Source organism: Macaca nemestrina, chromosome 3 (genome assembly GCF_043159975.1).
Source record: "Macaca nemestrina isolate mMacNem1 chromosome 3, mMacNem.hap1, whole genome shotgun sequence".
Classification (NCBI taxonomy): Eukaryota; Metazoa; Chordata; class Mammalia; order Primates; family Cercopithecidae; genus Macaca; species Macaca nemestrina.
In genome coordinates, this window is record NC_092127.1 from 115,570,053 (window position 1) to 115,587,029 (window position 16,977).

The 16,977-nt window shown below is 40.5% G+C and overlaps 1 protein-coding gene across 3 annotated transcripts in view; it reads right to left on the reverse strand.

Annotated features, from left to right (window-relative positions):
- LOC105499571 (ubiquitin specific peptidase 46) overlaps window positions 1–16,977 on the reverse strand; it is a 78,870-nt gene that overhangs the window by 21,882 nt on the left and 40,011 nt on the right. For all 3 annotated transcript variants that reach the window (XM_011772208.3, XM_071093342.1, XM_071093341.1), the window contains exon 5: window positions 1,894–1,970. In XM_011772208.3, the coding sequence (XP_011770510.1) occupies window positions 1,894–1,970 (77 nt within the window). The remainder of the gene's footprint in view (window positions 1–1,893; window positions 1,971–16,977) is intronic.

The following is a 16,977-nucleotide window of genomic DNA, read 5'->3' on the forward strand; positions in this document are numbered from 1 at the left end:
AGCTTGTTTTTTATTTTACAGGCTCATAGGTAGAAGGAACTTGCTTTGTCTCTGATGAGACTTTGGCCTTGGACTTTTGAGTTAATGCTGGAATGAGTTAAGACTTTGGGGGACTGCTGGGAAGACATGATTGGTTTTGAAATGTGAGAAGGACATGAGATTTGGGAGGGAACAGGGGCGGAATAATATGGTTTGGCTCTGTGTCCCCACCCAAATCTCATATTGAATTGTAATCTCCAATGTTGGGGGAAGTACCTGGTAGGAAGTGACTGGATCATGAGGGCAGATTTCCCCCTTGCTGTTCTCAAGATAGTCAGTGAGTTCTCATGAGATCTGGGGGTTTAAAAGTGTGTAGCACTTCCCCCTTTGCTCTCTCTCTGTCCTGTGGCTGCTTCCCCTTCACTTCCACCATGATTGTAAGTTTCCTGAGACCTCCCTAGCCAGGCCTCCTATACAGCCTGCAGAACTGTGAGTCAATCAAACCTCTTTTCTCCATAAATTACCCAGTCTCAGGTATGTCTTTATAGCAGTCTGAGAATGGACTAATACAGAAACTCATGCTGTAAACAGAAACATTCAGAAGAAAAAAGAGGCCATCATGGCCTATAAAACTCTTTGCAAACAAAGAAATTACAAACTTGTCCTAGACACCTGGACACAAGCAGAAAAGCCAAACCGATAAGAAGCACTCAGGTAACTATCAGTCCCAGGGTGGGGAACTCTCAGAGCCCTGGGAAATGGGAACGCAATCAGCCCCCAGCTCACACAATACATTACACCCAGATGAACCAAGAAGCTCTTCCAAGCTGTTGTTGGTGCCTTTTCCCTGAAAGATGGCTTTCTAACTGCAACCACCACAGCCAAATCCCTTTAATCTATTCTTCTAAAAGGTTCCAAGTGACCTGAGCTCCTGAAATAAAGGTTCTGTCATCTGGCCCTTACTCATAAAAATTATGATACTATAACAATGTCTCTGACACCCTGCTGGAACACCCCAAGCCTTGGGGAGGCCCATGCTGACCACCTGGTCTACACAGGCACCTCCACTACCAGCCACTCTTCAGACTTGTTTTATTTCCTTCAAAGCAATGATCACTGTCTATGCATTCCCACTAGAATGTAAGTGCTGTGAAAGCACAGGCCTTGTCAGGTTCACTCCTCTATCCCCAGTGTCTACAACACAACCAGGCAAATTATAAGCACTCATGGCCTCCTGTTGAAAGGAAGAAAGGCAGAAGGGAGTGAGGGGCTCAAAGGGAATTACGTCTTTACAACAACTCTGAGCACATTTTCAATGCACAAGTCAATAAAAATGTCTACAGTAAACCTGGGCAAACATTACTGTTACACTCAGGGCTCCTTATCTTCTCTTCACCCTCATGAGAAAGAATTTCTTTCCATGGATGATCTCCATAGAATGCTTAAAAGATGGAGGAACAGGCAACTCCCTCATTAGTTCTCAGCCCAAAGTGCATAATATTTAAAATAATAAAATAGATTATCTTACAAAAAGATCGTAGGCATCTATAGCCTTTATTAACTTAACTGTATGAGAGAGAGAGACTGTGTACGTGTGTGTGTGTGTGTGTGTGTGTGTGTATGTAAGAAAGAGCAACACTGATTGATGAAGGCCAAAGCCTACATCTGCATTAAAGAGTAACATTTTATTTTTAAATTTAACAACCAATTACTTCTATTTTATGCTCTTTTTTCTCAGTGGGACTCTTCTCCAGACCACATAATCTCTCTTGGGAAAGGAGAGATAGAAAATAATACGATCATATTGGTTTAAGAGGAGGGAAGATTATGTCCTGAAGAAATACGGGATTTTCTCTCCCACTTAGCTACAAGCCTGATCAAAAGCTCACACTGCCTCAGAGTTCATAAGGTTACCTTAGACAGTGGGTAATGGATGTATTCTGCTCCACATCAACAGAAAGGTCAAGAAAATCTTCATCTTTGCTACTAACCTGAAATACAAACAGGAAAAAATACATTAGGCATGAAATACGTAGTAGATAACACTTTGAATATGTATAGGTAATCACTGACTGCAATAAAAACCATAACTGCAGTTAAAGTCCTGCATGGACATGTATACTCATTGGCACCCAATTACCACAAAAGCAACCCAATCTAGAGAAAATCCCAAATTCTCAATTTAACCTCATCCCTATCCCAGTTTTGACTCACAGCTTTTAATAGTTAAAACTCAACCAGATTTCTCTCCCTCTCCATTCATTTCTCCCATTGTTTCAAAGTAGGGAGTATTAAATATCCATATAGCCCAGATTGCAGAGTGATAAAAAATGGAAATGGAAAAAGGACAAGAGACTTACAAAATCTATCACCCAGATGACCATCCCTTGTTGAGCTGTTTCCACTTTTTGCCAGTCCCTTGAAATCACTCCCTTTCTCCCTTGCCCCATCATTCAAACCGTGTGGTGGGCCAGGGAGCCTGACAGGCAATGGGCTGCAGAATCACACTGACCACACATAAAGCTGTTCTTTGGCCAGGAAGTGGTCATCACATGCAGAGCCCTGTGCTGTCCATGACAATGACCAGACCTGGGGCTGGCCTGGAGCCTGGGCTCACACAGGCCCGCCATACTGTGGGCAGTTCTCAGCGGAGCTGGTTCAGTGGCCCCAGCTGTCTCTCAGCCTTCAACAGCTCACCCCACACTAATTCTGGATCTCATATATCTCAAAGCTCACTGAGTAAGTGCTTACTTTCCACTAATTCACTGACAACCCTGGGGTTTTACTACCTTGTTCCCGGAGTAGCAGGAACAGTTGGCAACAACCTTCAGGTGCTCAGTCAATTAGCAGCAAAATGAAAACAACATTCCTTTTAAAGTGTGACAACTACCCTATGACCCAAAATTCCAGAAGTTATCTGAAGAAATATTCAGAGATGTGGATGCTCTCTTTTATACTTTCAGAGGCACACACGGGAGCCAGGCATGGTGGCTCACGCCTGCAATCACGGCACTTTGGGAGGCTGAGGCAGGTGGATCACTTGAGGTCAGGAGTTCAAGACCATCCTGGCCAACATGGTGAAACCCCTTCTCTACTAAAAATACAAAAAATTAGCCAGGCATGGCAGCACGTGCCTGTAACCCTAGCTATTTGGGAGGATGAGGCAGGATAATTGCTTGAACCCGTGAGGCGGAGGTTGCAGTGAGCTGAAATTGCGCCACTGACTCCAGCTTGGGTGACAGAGTGAGACCCTGTCTCAAAAAAAAAAAAAAAAAAGTACACACGGGAATGGATACTGAGACACAAGAATGGGTATCGCCCAGATCTGTATTCTGTCTCTGCCACTTATAAAGTCGATAGCTTCAGGCTAGTTACTCAGCCTCTGTTTCCTCATCTGTAAAGTGGGGACAGCAAGAGTGTCTATCTCATAAAACTGTTGTAAGGAGGAAATAAGATAGTACATGTGAAGTGCTTTAAAAAGTAAGGACTCAATAAATTAGGAAGCAGTAAAAAATTTTAAGTGGCCTAAAATGGTCAAAAAGTTGGGAATGGCTTTCTACATTGTGGTTATCATATGAAATGAAAAAGTAGGTTATACAACTATATATAATTTAATTCCAATTTTGTATTTAAAAAAAAAGGCATCTTTATACTTACACACATGCATCCCCTCCCTTGGCATTCTCTACCATCCTGTTTTAATTTTTTAATGCCATTTATTTCTGTCATGATAGAACGCATTAGTAGCCCCAAATCCTCACCATTGCCTCTATTGGCTTCTTTGTCATATGGCTTCACAGATACTCTCATCAAGAGGTGATTATGTTTTGCCACCCTTGAGTCTGAGTGCGACCATGTGACTTGCCTTGGCCAGTGGGATGCTAGAAGGCAAGTTACCAGCAGAAGCCAGAACAAGCATTTGTGAAACTGCTCTCTTGCATCACCATAAGAAGGATAATCCCAGGCTAGCCTGCTGCTCCCAGAAAGAGGAGAGATCCATGGAGGAAAGCTGTCCTAACTAAGGCAATCCAGCCAAGCCCAATCTAGAGTAAAACCCCTAATGATCTTGCAGACATGTGAGTGGGCTAGCTGAACTACAAATACACAAGTTCAGCCGAGTCCAGCCTAGACCAGTCGACCACAAGCCAACCCACCATTGCATGAGTTATAATAATAAATGATAGTTTAAGGCTCAGAGTTTTGGGGTGGTTTGTGACAAAGCAATAGATTACTGATACAACTACTTATCCTTTTATATGTTTTACTTTTATATGTTTACTGTCCATCTCCCCCTCACTAAAATGAAAGTTCAAAAGACTGGCTTCCATAGTAACTAAGATCCTAGCACACCAATACTCTCCAGAAAACTAGAAACTATAAACTCACATAACCAAAAACTAAAAGCAGCTACCTGAAGGCACTGGAGAGTGAACACAAGCAAGCACATGGGGAGTCCACACTTGGAGAAGGATAGCCGTACACAACAAGTTCATGGTTTCATGGCCTTTAGCTGGGGGTGCTGAGGGGGAAACGCAGTCTTCCCGGTCTGCAAGCCGGAAGACTAAATCTGGGAAACCATGCCCACTGGAAAAAAAGGAAGGAGGGTATCTCCAACCCTGCCCACATGTGGCTGGCCCCTGATCCACCCATGCATGTAATACACACAAAGCAACTTGGCTATTAACAAAATGGCTGCCACCCAAAATTCAAGCTGTCACCCAAGAAACATAGTGAATAGTTTGGATCCAACCAAGATAAGTGCCTGTTAAACCTAAAGAAACTCAATATGCATTAAAGAAAACTAACAGAATCTGGCTGGGCGTAGTGACTCACACCTGTAATCCCAGCACTTTGGGAGGTGGAGGCAGGTGGATCACTAGGTCAGGAGTTCGAGGCCAGCCTGGCCAAGACAGTGAAACCCCGTCTCTACTAAAAATACAAAAATTAGCTGGGCATGGTGACAGGCACCTGTAATCCTAGCTACTTGGGAGGCTGAGGCAAGGGAATCGCTTGAACCCGGGAGGTGGAGGTTGCAGTGAGCTGAGATCTTACCACTGCACTCTAGCCTGGGCGACAGAGCAAGACTCCATCTCAAAAAAAAAAAAAAAAGAAATCTAACAGAATCCAGTGTCTCTGCCATTTAACATTCTCAATGTTCTGAATAAGATCCAAAGTTACAATATGTGACAAATGACTTACCTAAGACATTCTTTTTTTTTTTTTTTCCAAATAATAACTGATTTTATTCATTTGGCACAAACAAGAATAAAGTGTTTACAATTCAAAATGAGGCAAAAAATAGCCATAGGCAATTACTCCATCTTTTATTTCAGCATCATTACCAGTAACTGCTTTATTGAGCAATTCACCTGATTAGAATGGCAAAAGCACAACTTTAAAGTTGATTGAATGGCAGTAGAATGTGTTGTACCTGCTTGATACTTTTCTCTTTTTTTTTTTTTTAATTTATTTATTATTATTATACTTTAAGTTGTAGGGTACATGTGTATAACGTGCAGGTTTGTTACATATGTATACTTGTGCCATGGTGGTGTGCTGCACCCATCAACTCGTCATTTACATCAGATATAACTCCCAATGCAATCCCTCCTCCCTCCCCCCTCCCCCTTCCCCATGATAGGCCCCTGTGTGTGATGTTCCCCTTCCTGAGTCCAAGTGATCTCATTGTTCAGTTCCCACCTATGAGTGAGAACATGCGGTGTTTGGTTTTCTGTTCTTGTGATAGTTTGCTAAGAATAATGGTTTCCAGCTGCATCCATGTCCCTATAAAGGACACAAACTCATCCTTTTTGATGGCTGCATAGTATTCCATGGTGTATATGTGCCACATTTTCTTAATCCAATCTGTCACTGATGGACATTTGGGTTGATTCCAAGTCTTTGCTATTGTGAATAGTGCTGCAATAAACATACGTGTGCATGTGTCTTTATAGCAGCATAATTTATAATCCTTTGGGTATATACCCAGTAATGGGATGGCTGGGTCATATGGTACATCTAGTTCTAGATCCTTGAGGAATCGCCATACTGTTTTCCATAATGGTTGAACTAGTTTACAATCCCACCAACAGTGTAAAAGTGTTCCTATTTCTCCACATCCTCTCCAGCACCTGTTGTTTCCTGACTTTTTAATGATCGCCATTCTAACTGGTGTGAGATGGTATCTCATTGTGGTTTTGATTTGCATTTCTCTGATGGACAGTGATGATGAGCATTTTTTCATGTGTCTGTTGGCTGTATGAATGTCTTCTTTTGAGAAATGTCTGTTCATATCCTTTGCCCACTTTTTGATGGGGTTGTTTGGTTTTTTCTTGTAAATTTGTTGGAGTTCTTTGTAGGTTTTGGATATTAGCCCTTTGTCAGATGAGTAGATTGCAAAAATTTTCTCCCATTCTGTAGGTTGCCTGTTCACTCTGATGGTAGTTTCTTTTGCTGTGCAGAAGCTCTTTAGTTTAATGAGATCCCATTTGTCAATTTTGGCTTTTGCTGCCGTTGCTTTTGGTGTTTTAGACATGAAGTTTTTGCCCATGCCTATGTCCTGAATGGTACTACCTAGGTTTTCCTCTAGGATTTTTATGGTATTAGGTCTAACATTTAAGTCTCTAATCCATCTTGAATTAATTTTCGTATAAGGAGTAAGGAAAGGATCCAGTTTCAGCTTTCTACTTATGGCTAGCCAATTTTCCCAGCACCATTTATTCAATAGGGAATCCTTTCCCCATTTCTTGTTTCTCTCAGGTTTGTCAAAGATGAGATGGCTGTAGATGTGTGGTATTATTTCTAAGGACTCTGTTCTGTTCCATTGGTCTATATCTCTGTTTTGGTACAAGTACCATGCTGTTTTGGTTACTGTAGCCTTGTAGTATAGTTTGAAGTCAGGCAGCGTGATGCCTCCAGCTTTGTTCTTTTGACTTAGGATTGTCTTGGAGATGCGGGCTCTTTTTTGGTTCCATATGAACTTTAAAGCAGTTTTTTCCAATTCTGTGAAGAAACTCATTGGTAGCTTGATGGGGATGGCATTGAATCTATAAATTACCTTGGGCAGTATGGCCATTTTCACAATATTGATTTTTCCTATCCATGAGCATGGTATGTTCTTCCATTTGTTTGTGTCCTCTTTGATTTCACTGAGCAGTGGTTTGTAGTTCTCCTTGAAGAGGTCCTTTACATCCCTTGTAAGTTGGATTCCTACGTATTTTATTCTCTTTGAAGCAATTGTGAATGGAAGTTCATTCATGATTTGGCTCTCTGTTTGTCTGTTACTGGTGTATAAGAATGCTTGTGATTTTTGCACATTGATTTTGTATCCTGAGACTTTGCTGAAGTTGCTTATCAGCTTAAGGAGATTTTGGGCTGAGACGATGGGGTTTTCTAAATATACAATCATGTCATCTGCAAACAGGGACAATTTGACTTCTTCTTTTCCTAACTGAATACCCTTGATTTCTTTCTCTTGCCTGATTGCCCTAGCCAGAACTTCCAACACTATGTTGAATAGGAGTGGTGAGAGAGGGCATCCCTGTCTTGTGCCAGTTTTCAAAGGGAATTTTTCCAGTTTTTGCCCATTCAGTATGATATTGGCTGCGGGGTTTTCTAAAATAGCTCTTATTATTTTGAGATACGTTCCATCAATACCAAATTTATTGAGCGTTTTTAGCATGAAGGGCTGTTGAATTTTGTCAAAGGCCTTTTCAGTATCTATTGAGATAATCATGTGGTTCTTGTCTTTGGTTCTGTTTATATGCTGGATTATGTTTATTGATTTGCGAATGTTGAACCAGCCTTGCATCCCAGGGATGAAGCCCACTTGATCATGGTGGATAAGCTTTTTGATGTGTTGCTGAATCCGGTTTGCCAGTATTTTATTGAGGATTTTTGCATCGATGTTCATCAGGGATATTGGTCTAAAATTCTCTTTTTTTGTTGTGTCTCTGCCAGGCTTTGGTATCAGGATGATGTTGGCCTCATAAAATGAGTTAGGGAGGATTCCCTCTTTTTCTATTGATTGGAATAGTTTCAGAAGGAATGGTACCAACTCCTCCTTGTATCTCTGGTAGAATTCAGCTGTGAATCCATCTGGTCCTGGACTTTTTTTGGTTGGTAGGCTATTAATTATTGCCTCAATTTCAGAGCCTGCTATTGGTCTATTCAGGGATTCAACTTCTTCCTGGTTTAGTCTTGGAAGAGTGTAAGTGTCCAGGAAATTATCCATTTCTTCTAGATTTTCTAGTTTATTTGCATAGAGGTGTTTATAGTATTCTCTGATGGTAGTTTGTATTTCTGTGGGGTCGGTGGTGATATCCCCTTTATCATTTTTAATTGCGTCTATTTGATTCTTCTCTGTTTTCTTCTTTATTAGTCTTGCTAGTGGTCTGTCAATTTTGTTTATCTTTTCAAAAAACCAACTCCTGGATTCATTGATTTTTTGGAGAGTTTTTTGTGTCTCTATCTCCTTCAGTTCTGCTCTGATCTTAGTTATTTCTTGCCTTCTGCTAGCTTTCGAATGTGTTTGCTCTTGCTTCTCTAGTTCTTTTAATTGCGATGTTAGAGTGTCAATTTTAGATCTTTCCTGCTTTCTCATGTGGGCATTTAGTGCTATAAATTTCCCTCTACACACTGCTTTAAATGTGTCCCAGAGATTCTGGTATGTTGTATCTTTGTTCTCATTGGTTTCAAAGAACATCTTTATTTCTGCCTTCATTTCGTTATGTACCCAGTAGTCATTCAGGAGCAGGTTGTTCAGTTTCCATGTAGTTGAGCGGTTTTGATTGAGTTTCTTAGTCCTGAGTTCTAGTTTGATTGCACTGTGGTCTGAGAGACAGTTTGTTATAATTTCTGTTCTTGTACATTTGCTGAGGAGTGCTTTACTTCCAATTATGTGGTCGATTTTGGAGTAAGTACGATGTGGTGCTGAGAAGAATGTATATTCTGTTGATTTGGGGTGGAGAGTTCTATAGATGTCTATTAGGTCTGCTTGCTGCAGAGATGAGTTCAATTCCTGGATATCCTTGTTAACTTTCTGTCTCGTTGATCTGTCTAATGTTGACAGTGGAGTGTTGAAGTCTCCCATTATTATTGTATGGGAGTCTAAGTCTCTTTGTAAGTCTCTAAGGACTTGCTTTATGAATCTGGGTGCTCCTGTATTGGGTGCATATATATTTAGGATAGTTAGCTCTTCTTGTTGAATTGATCCCTTTACCATTATGTAATGGCCTTCTTTGTCTCTTTTGATCTTTGATGGTTTAAAGTCTGTTTTATCAGAGACTAGTATTGCAACCCCCGCTTTTTTTTGTTCTCCATTTGCTTGGTAAATCTTCCTCCATCCCTTTATTTTGAGCCTATGTATGTCTCTGCGTGTGAGATGGGTCTCCTGAATACAGCAGACTGATGGGTCTTGACTCTTTATCCAGTTTGCCAGTCTGTGTCTTTTAATTGGAGCAATTAGTCCATTTACATTTAAGGTTAATATTGTTATGTGTGAACTTGATCCTGCCATTATGATATTAACTGGTTATTTTGCTCGTTAGTTGATGCAGTTTCTTCCTAGCCTCGATGGTCTTTACATTTTGGCATGTTTTTGCAATGGCTGGTACTGGTTGTTCCTTTCCATCTTTAGTGCTTCCTTCAGGGTCTCTTGTAAGGCAGGTCTAGTGGTGACAAAATCTCTAAGCATTTGCTTATCTGTAAAGGATTTTATTTCTCCTTCACTTATGAAACTTAGTTTGGCTGGATATGAAATTCTGGGTTTAAAATTCTTTTCTTTAAGAATGTTGAATATTGGCCCCCACTCTCTTCTGGCTTGGAGAGTTTCTGCCGAGAGATCTGCTGTTAGTCTGATGGGCTTCCCTTTGTGGGTAACCCGACCTTTCTCTCTGGCTGCCCTTAAGATTTTTTCCTTCATTTCAACTTTGGTGAATCTGGCAATTATGTGTCTTGGAGTTGCTCTTCTCGAGGAGTATCTTTGTGGCGTTCTCTGTATTTCCTGGATTTGAATGTTGGCCTGCCCTACTAGGTTGGGGAAGTTCTCCTGGATGATATCCTGAAGAGTGTTTTCCAACTTGGTTCCGTTTTCCCCCTCACTTTCAGGCACCCCAATCAGACGTAGATTTGGTCTTTTTACATAATCCCATACTTCTTGCAGGCTTTGTTCATTTCTTTTTCTTCTTTTTTCTTTTGGTTTCTCTTCTCGCTTCATTTCATTCATTTGATCCTCAATCGCAGATACTCTTTCTTTCAGTTGATCGAGTCGGTTACTGAAGCTTGTGCATTTGTCACGTATTTCTCGTGTCATGGTTTTCATCTCTTTCATTTCGTTTATGACCTTCTCTGCATTAATTATTCTAGCCATCAATTCTTCCACTTTTTTTTCAAGATTTTTAGTTTCTTTGTGCTGGGTACATAATTCCTCCTTTAGCTCTGAGAAATTTGATGGACTGAAGCCTTCTTCTCTCATCTCGTCAAAGTCATTCTCCGTCCAGCTTTGATCCGTTGCTGGCGATGAGCTGCGCTCCTTTGCCGGGGGAGATGCGCTCTTATTTTTTGAATTTCCAGCTTTTCTGCCCTGCTTTTTCCCCATCTTTGTGGTTTTATCCGCCTCTGGTCTTTGATGATGGTGATGTACTGATGGGGTTTTGGTGTAGGTGTCCTTCCTGTTTGATAGTTTTCCTTCTAACAGTCAGGACCCTCAGCTGTAGGTCTGTTGGAGATTGCTTGAGGTCCATTCCAGATCCTGTTTGCCTGGGTATCAGCAGCAGAGGCTGCAGAAGATAGAATATTTCTGAACAGCGAGTGTACCTGTCTGATTCTTGCTTTCGAAGCTTCCTCTCAGGGGTGTACTCCACCCTGTGAGGTGTGGGGTGTCAGACTGCCCCTAGTGGGGGATGTCTCCCAGTTAGGCTACTCAGGGGTCAGGGACCCACTTGAGCAGGGAGTCTGTCCCTTCTCAGATCTCAACCTCCGTGTTGGGAGATCCACTGCTCTCTTCAAAGCTGTCAGACAGAGTCGTTTGCGTCTGCAGAGGTTTCGGCTGTGTTTGTTATTGCCCTGTCCCCAGAGGTGGAGTCTACAGAGACAGGCAGGTTTCCTTGAGCTGCTGTGAGCTCCACCCAGCTCGAGCTTCCCAGCTGCTTTGTTTACCTACTTAAGCCTCAGCAATGGCGGGCGCCCCTCCCCCAGCCTGTTTGCTTAAAGCGCAGTATTGTGGTGGGAGTTACCCGATTTTCCAGGTGTTGTGTGTCTCAGTTCCCCTGGCTAGGAAAAGGGATTCCCTTCCCCCTTGTGCTTCCCAGGTGAGGCAATGCCTCGCCCTGCTTCAGCTCTCGCTGGTCGGGCTGCAGCAGCTGACCAGCACCGATCGTCCGGCACTCCCCAGTGAGATGAACCCAGTACCTCAGTTGAAAATGCAGAAATCACTGGTCTTCTGTGTGGCTGGCGCTGGGAGTTGGAGACTGGAGCTGCTCCTATTCGGCCATCTTGCTCCGCCCCCGCCCAAGACATTCTTAAAAGAAAAAAAACTGAGACCAATCCTGGGATGACCCAGATGTTGGAATTAGCAGATAAGAATTTTAAAGAGGCCATTATAACTATCATCAATAAAATAAAATATACTCGCAATGGATCAAAAAACGTGAAACTCCAGTAGAGAAATAGAAACAATAAAAAAGAATCAAATAGAAATTCCAGAACTGAAAAACACAATACATTGAATGAATTTAACAGCAAAGTGGAGGTGACAGAGGAAAAAACAAGTGAGTATGAAGACAGATCAATGGAAATCACCCAATGAGGACTAAAGAACAAAGACTGAAGTAAAAATTAACAGATACTTAGGAATCTTTTAGCTAATACTGTACATATAATCAGAGTCCTAAAAGGGGAGAAAAGGGAGAACAGGGCAGTAGAACTGAGAAAATAAAGGCTGAATATTTCCCAAATTTGGTGAAAGACATCCATTAATAGACTCAAGACATTCAACCAACACCAAGCAGGATAAATACAAAGAAGGTCAGCCAAGGTGCCTCACAGGCAAACTGTTGAAAATCAGAAATAAAAAGCAAATCTGAAACATCTAGACCAAAAAAAAAAAGATAAGAGGATGGTTCAATTGGCAGCTAACCTCTCATCAGAAACTATGGAGGCCAGAAGACAGTGAAACATCTTTCATGTGCTGAAAGAAAAAAGTGATCAGCCTGGATTTCTTATGTGCCATAAACAGATCATTCAAGAATGAAGGCAAAATGAAGAGAATTCATTGATATAACAGACCTGCATCACAAGGAAGGGGAAAGGAAATTCTTTAAGCCAAAGAGAAATGACACCAGTTTGAAATCCAGATCCTTGAGTATAAAATGCATCAATAATGATAAATATTTGTGCAAATAAAAAAGACTTTTTCTCGTTTAATTTTTGTGTAATATTCACACCTCTTTAAAGGAAAACGCATAACACTGTCCTGTGGGATTTATATTCCACATAAATGTAATACATATAACAACTACAGCATAAAGAACAAGGTAGGGTGGGAGCAGAGGGAATATACACCTATATATTTATATGCTTTCTAGATTTCAGGTGAAATAGTATCATTATCTGTAAGGATACTGTGAAAAGTGAAGAATGTCTATTGTAATCTCTAGCAAAATCACTAAAAATACACACAGGCATGCGAAAATATACTCAGAAAAGATCAAGAGGAAAATTAAAAGAAAATACAGAAGAGGAACAGAAGAACAAAAAATAGAGGAAATAATAGAAAACAAAATCCAACTATACCAGTAATTACCATAAACATTAATGGACTAATAATTACAAATAAGAGACAAATATTGAATGAAGGATTTTTTTTTAAGACAATACCAATTTGTATGCCATCCACAAGAGCTAAACTTTATATATAAAGACACAGATTGAAAGTAAATGGTTGGAAAATGACATACTATGCAAAGAGTTAGCATAAGTTTGTAGAGGGCTAATATCAAATAAAATAGATTTTAAGATAAAGTTATTAAGAGAAATAAGAGAGGACATTTCCTAATGATAAGAATATCAACTTATCAGAAAAACACAACAATCGAATATGGAGAGTCCCCACCACAGAGTCTCAAAAACACATGAAGCTGGAACACTGTTTCACCAGTAAAAGGGAATAAACTCCTGATACATGCCACAACACCACTGAATCTCAAAAATGTTATGTAAGTGAAGGAAGTCATACATAAAAGACCACATATTGTATGATTCCATTTACATGAAACATCCAGAAAAGGCACAACTCTAAAGACAAAAAGTAGACTAGTAGTGACCTCAAACGGAACAGGAATTAACTGCCAGATATGAGGGATCTTACTGGTGTGATGAAAATTTTCTAAAACTAGGTTATAGTACTGGTTATACAACTCAGCAAATTACTTAAAGAAAAAAAAAATCACTAACTAGATAGGTTTTATGGCATGTAAATTATACCTCACCAAAGTTGTTTTTAAAAAGTCAAAAAATTCATAAAACAAAAATTGACAGAATTAAAAGGAGAAATAGGACAATCCCACAAAAATATTTTAATGCTCCTTTCTCAGCAACTGACAGAAAAGCTAGCAGGAAAGTCAACAAAGACAAAAAGGATCTGAATAACTTTATCAACCAACATATCTAACGATTATAGAATGCTACACCCAACAACTGCCAAATATTCTTTTCAACTCAGTAGTTCTCAACAGGGGAAATTTGGCTTCCAGGAGACATCTGACAATGTCCGGAAACATTTTTCAATGTTGTATCTTGGGCGGTGCTACTGACATTTAGCAGGTAGAAGCCAGAGATGCTGCTTAATATCCTATAATGCACAGGGCTATCCCCAACAACAAAGAATTATCTGATCCAAAAATGTCAATAGTTCTAACACTAAGAGATCCTGTTTTCTTTTTCTTTCTTTCTTTTTTTTTTTTTTTTTTTTGAGACAGAGTCTCACTTTGTCACCCAGGCTGGAGTGCAGTGGCGTAATCTTGGCTCACTGCAACCTCCGCCTCCCGAGTTCAAGTGATTTTTGTGCCTCAGCCTCCCAAGTAGCTGGAATTACAGGCGTGCGCCATGACACCCGTCTAATTTTTGTATTTTTAGTAGAGACAGGTTTCACCACGTTGGCTAGGCTGGTCTCAAACTCCCAACCTCAGGTGATCCGCCCACCTCAGCCTCCCAAAGTGCTGGGATTATAGGCGTGAGCCACCACGCCTGGCTGAGAGATCCTGTTTTCAAGGGCAGATGGTACATTTACCAGGACAGACCATGTGGAAGGACACAAGACATATCTCAATAAATTTAAAACTGAAATCATACAGAATACATTCCCTAACCACAACAAAATTAGAAATAAATACCATTAGGATATATAAGAAAATCCCAAATATTTGGAAATTAAACAGCATACTTCTAATTAGTGTACGGATCAAATAAAAAAAGATCACAGGAGAAATTAGAAAATATTTTCAACTAATGCCAAAGAAAACATACCATCAAAATTTGTAGCATGCAGCTAAACCAGTGCTTACAGGGAAATTTATAGCTTTGTATTTGTATGTTAGTAAACAAAAGAAAAGGGACCATTTTTCTACTTTAACTGCTATATCCTTAGTACCTAAAATAATTCCCAGCATTTAACAGGAAATAAATATTTACTAAATAAATAATAACTGAACAGAAGACTGAACAAATGGAAATATATCTAAATGACAACAGTGGCATCCGAGTGGCAGAATTATGAGTTTTTATTAATTTCTGTTTCTAATTTTTAAAAATAATCCACAATATTTTCCTTAATTGGCAGAACATTTTTCTTAACCTAAATGGCCCTTCTCTGAAATAAGAAGATTATAGCCAACTGAAACCATAAATAAATTAGATAGCTAGGATCTCATTCTACTTAAGCTCTTAAACGAAGAAGGGAATAAAAACAAAAACATTTTGTCCTGTTGGATGCAAATCTTTTTCTGAACTTAACGATTTTGGAGAGAGGGAGAAATGGAACAAATGTAATTCATTAACTGAAAAAAGTTTCTCTCAATTCCAAATGCAAACTGCTACTGGAATGAGAGTGTGTGAAAGTGCTGCGCAGAGGAATCACCCCTGCGGGGCCATCAAAACATGGCGCTAAGCCTTTCCGTTTGGATTTTTCTCTGTCCTTGCTCTAGATTGACACAGTCAAAAGCAATTAATGATCAAATAATGTGGGTTTTTTCTGGGGGGGGCGGGGGGGGCGGAGGAAGGGTGTTGGTTTGGGGGTTCTGTGGGTTTTTTGTTGTTGTTGTTGTTGGGTTTTTTTGCTTCTCTCTCTTCCAAGAAAGCTGCCAGAAAAGAAAACCATTTTCTTCCCACACACAAGGATCTCATTCTGGTCTAACTGAAAATACAGCTTGTCTCCAAGGAAACATCTATCACTAAGAGACTCCAATACTCTTAGCAAGTGCAAGCTATATCTTATTCTCCTTTCTTCTCCCTCAATTTTGAGCATGGAAGTCTCTCAAAAACTCTTAGTTTAAAAGCATATAAGAGACCTCTCACTTAATATTCTTTTTAAAGTAATTAACTGCAAATCAATTAATAAAATTGATTACATATAGGGTATACATATAAATCATGAGCTTTGCTAAGTTCTTAAGAAATTAAAATCATATTCAGGCCAGGCGCAGAAGTAGCTCATGCCTATAATCCCAGTGCTGTGGAGGGCTACGGTGGGAGAATCACTTAAGGCCAGGAGTTCAAGACCAGCCTGGGCAACATAGTGAGGCCCAGACTACAAAAACGCCTGTAATCCCAGCACTTTGGGAGGCCACGGCGGGCAGATCACCTGAGGTCGGGAGTTTAAGACCAGTCTGGCCAACATGGTGAAACCCCGTCTCTACTAAAAAATACAAAAATTAACCAGGCGTGGTGGCAGGCACCTATAATTCCAGCTATTTGGGAGGCTGAGGCAGCAGAAGTGCTTGAACCCGGGAAGGGGAGGTTGCAGTGAGCCAAGATCACGTCACTACACTCCAGCCTGGGTGACAGAGTGAGACTCCATCTCAAAAAAAAATCTTATTGATCACCACCACTGTATTCCAGCCTGAGCAACAGAGGGAGACCCTAACTCTAAATAAATAAATAAAGTCAGCTTCTAAATCCCCATATTCTTTTCTTGAGCTTAGTAGAAAAGGTGATGAGGTGGCAGTTCTGCGCTGTTCAATCATGAGCCGAAACTGTGCTGGCTTTAAAAGGTACCCAGTGGTGGGCTTGGGAAAAGTGCAACTACAGCCAATTTGAATGAATCTCTGGGACTCAGAATCTCCACTGACTATCACACCTCCCTCCATTACCCAGCCCTACTCCTATCTGCAAAAGCCTCAGAAGCTCTACTAATCAATTTGAACCTCTGCAAACAAAGCAATGAGGAGCTGTAAAATTGGTACTTAATAAAGCAGTTCTTAAAACAACCTTTTGGCTCCAGTAGCAGATACAAATGTGTTAAAGCCACTGAGAAGCATGGGAAAACCAGAGATTTGTAGAGCAAAAGCTCAGCTTAAATGGAAAGAGGGAAAATTAAAACAAACAGTGGCAAAATTAAGCTCCAACTGGGCTAACAAATCTTATGAACCAAACAAAAGAATAACCAAGGGAACATGCAAGGCTACAGTGGAATATCCAAGCCCCAATTCTGAAGTGCCTTTATCAAGGTTATCCAGAAAAGTCAGCAATGAATTACCCCTTAAAATAGTCTCTCCAAGTCTATTGCAGAATGAAACTGTTTGTCTCCACAAATCCCTCAGTTGACATTTGCACTGCAAGCATAAGCAACATTTACAAAGGGTGAGACCCAGGAAAAAAAAAGAAAAAGAAAATCATTGTTTTCTGAAAGCATGAAGGCTGGCAAAAAGGTTTTCCACAATTGAAGGAACTAGCAGCTGAGGCAGTGACAATGGCAAGGTACCCCCAGGGGCTAATTTGCTGCTC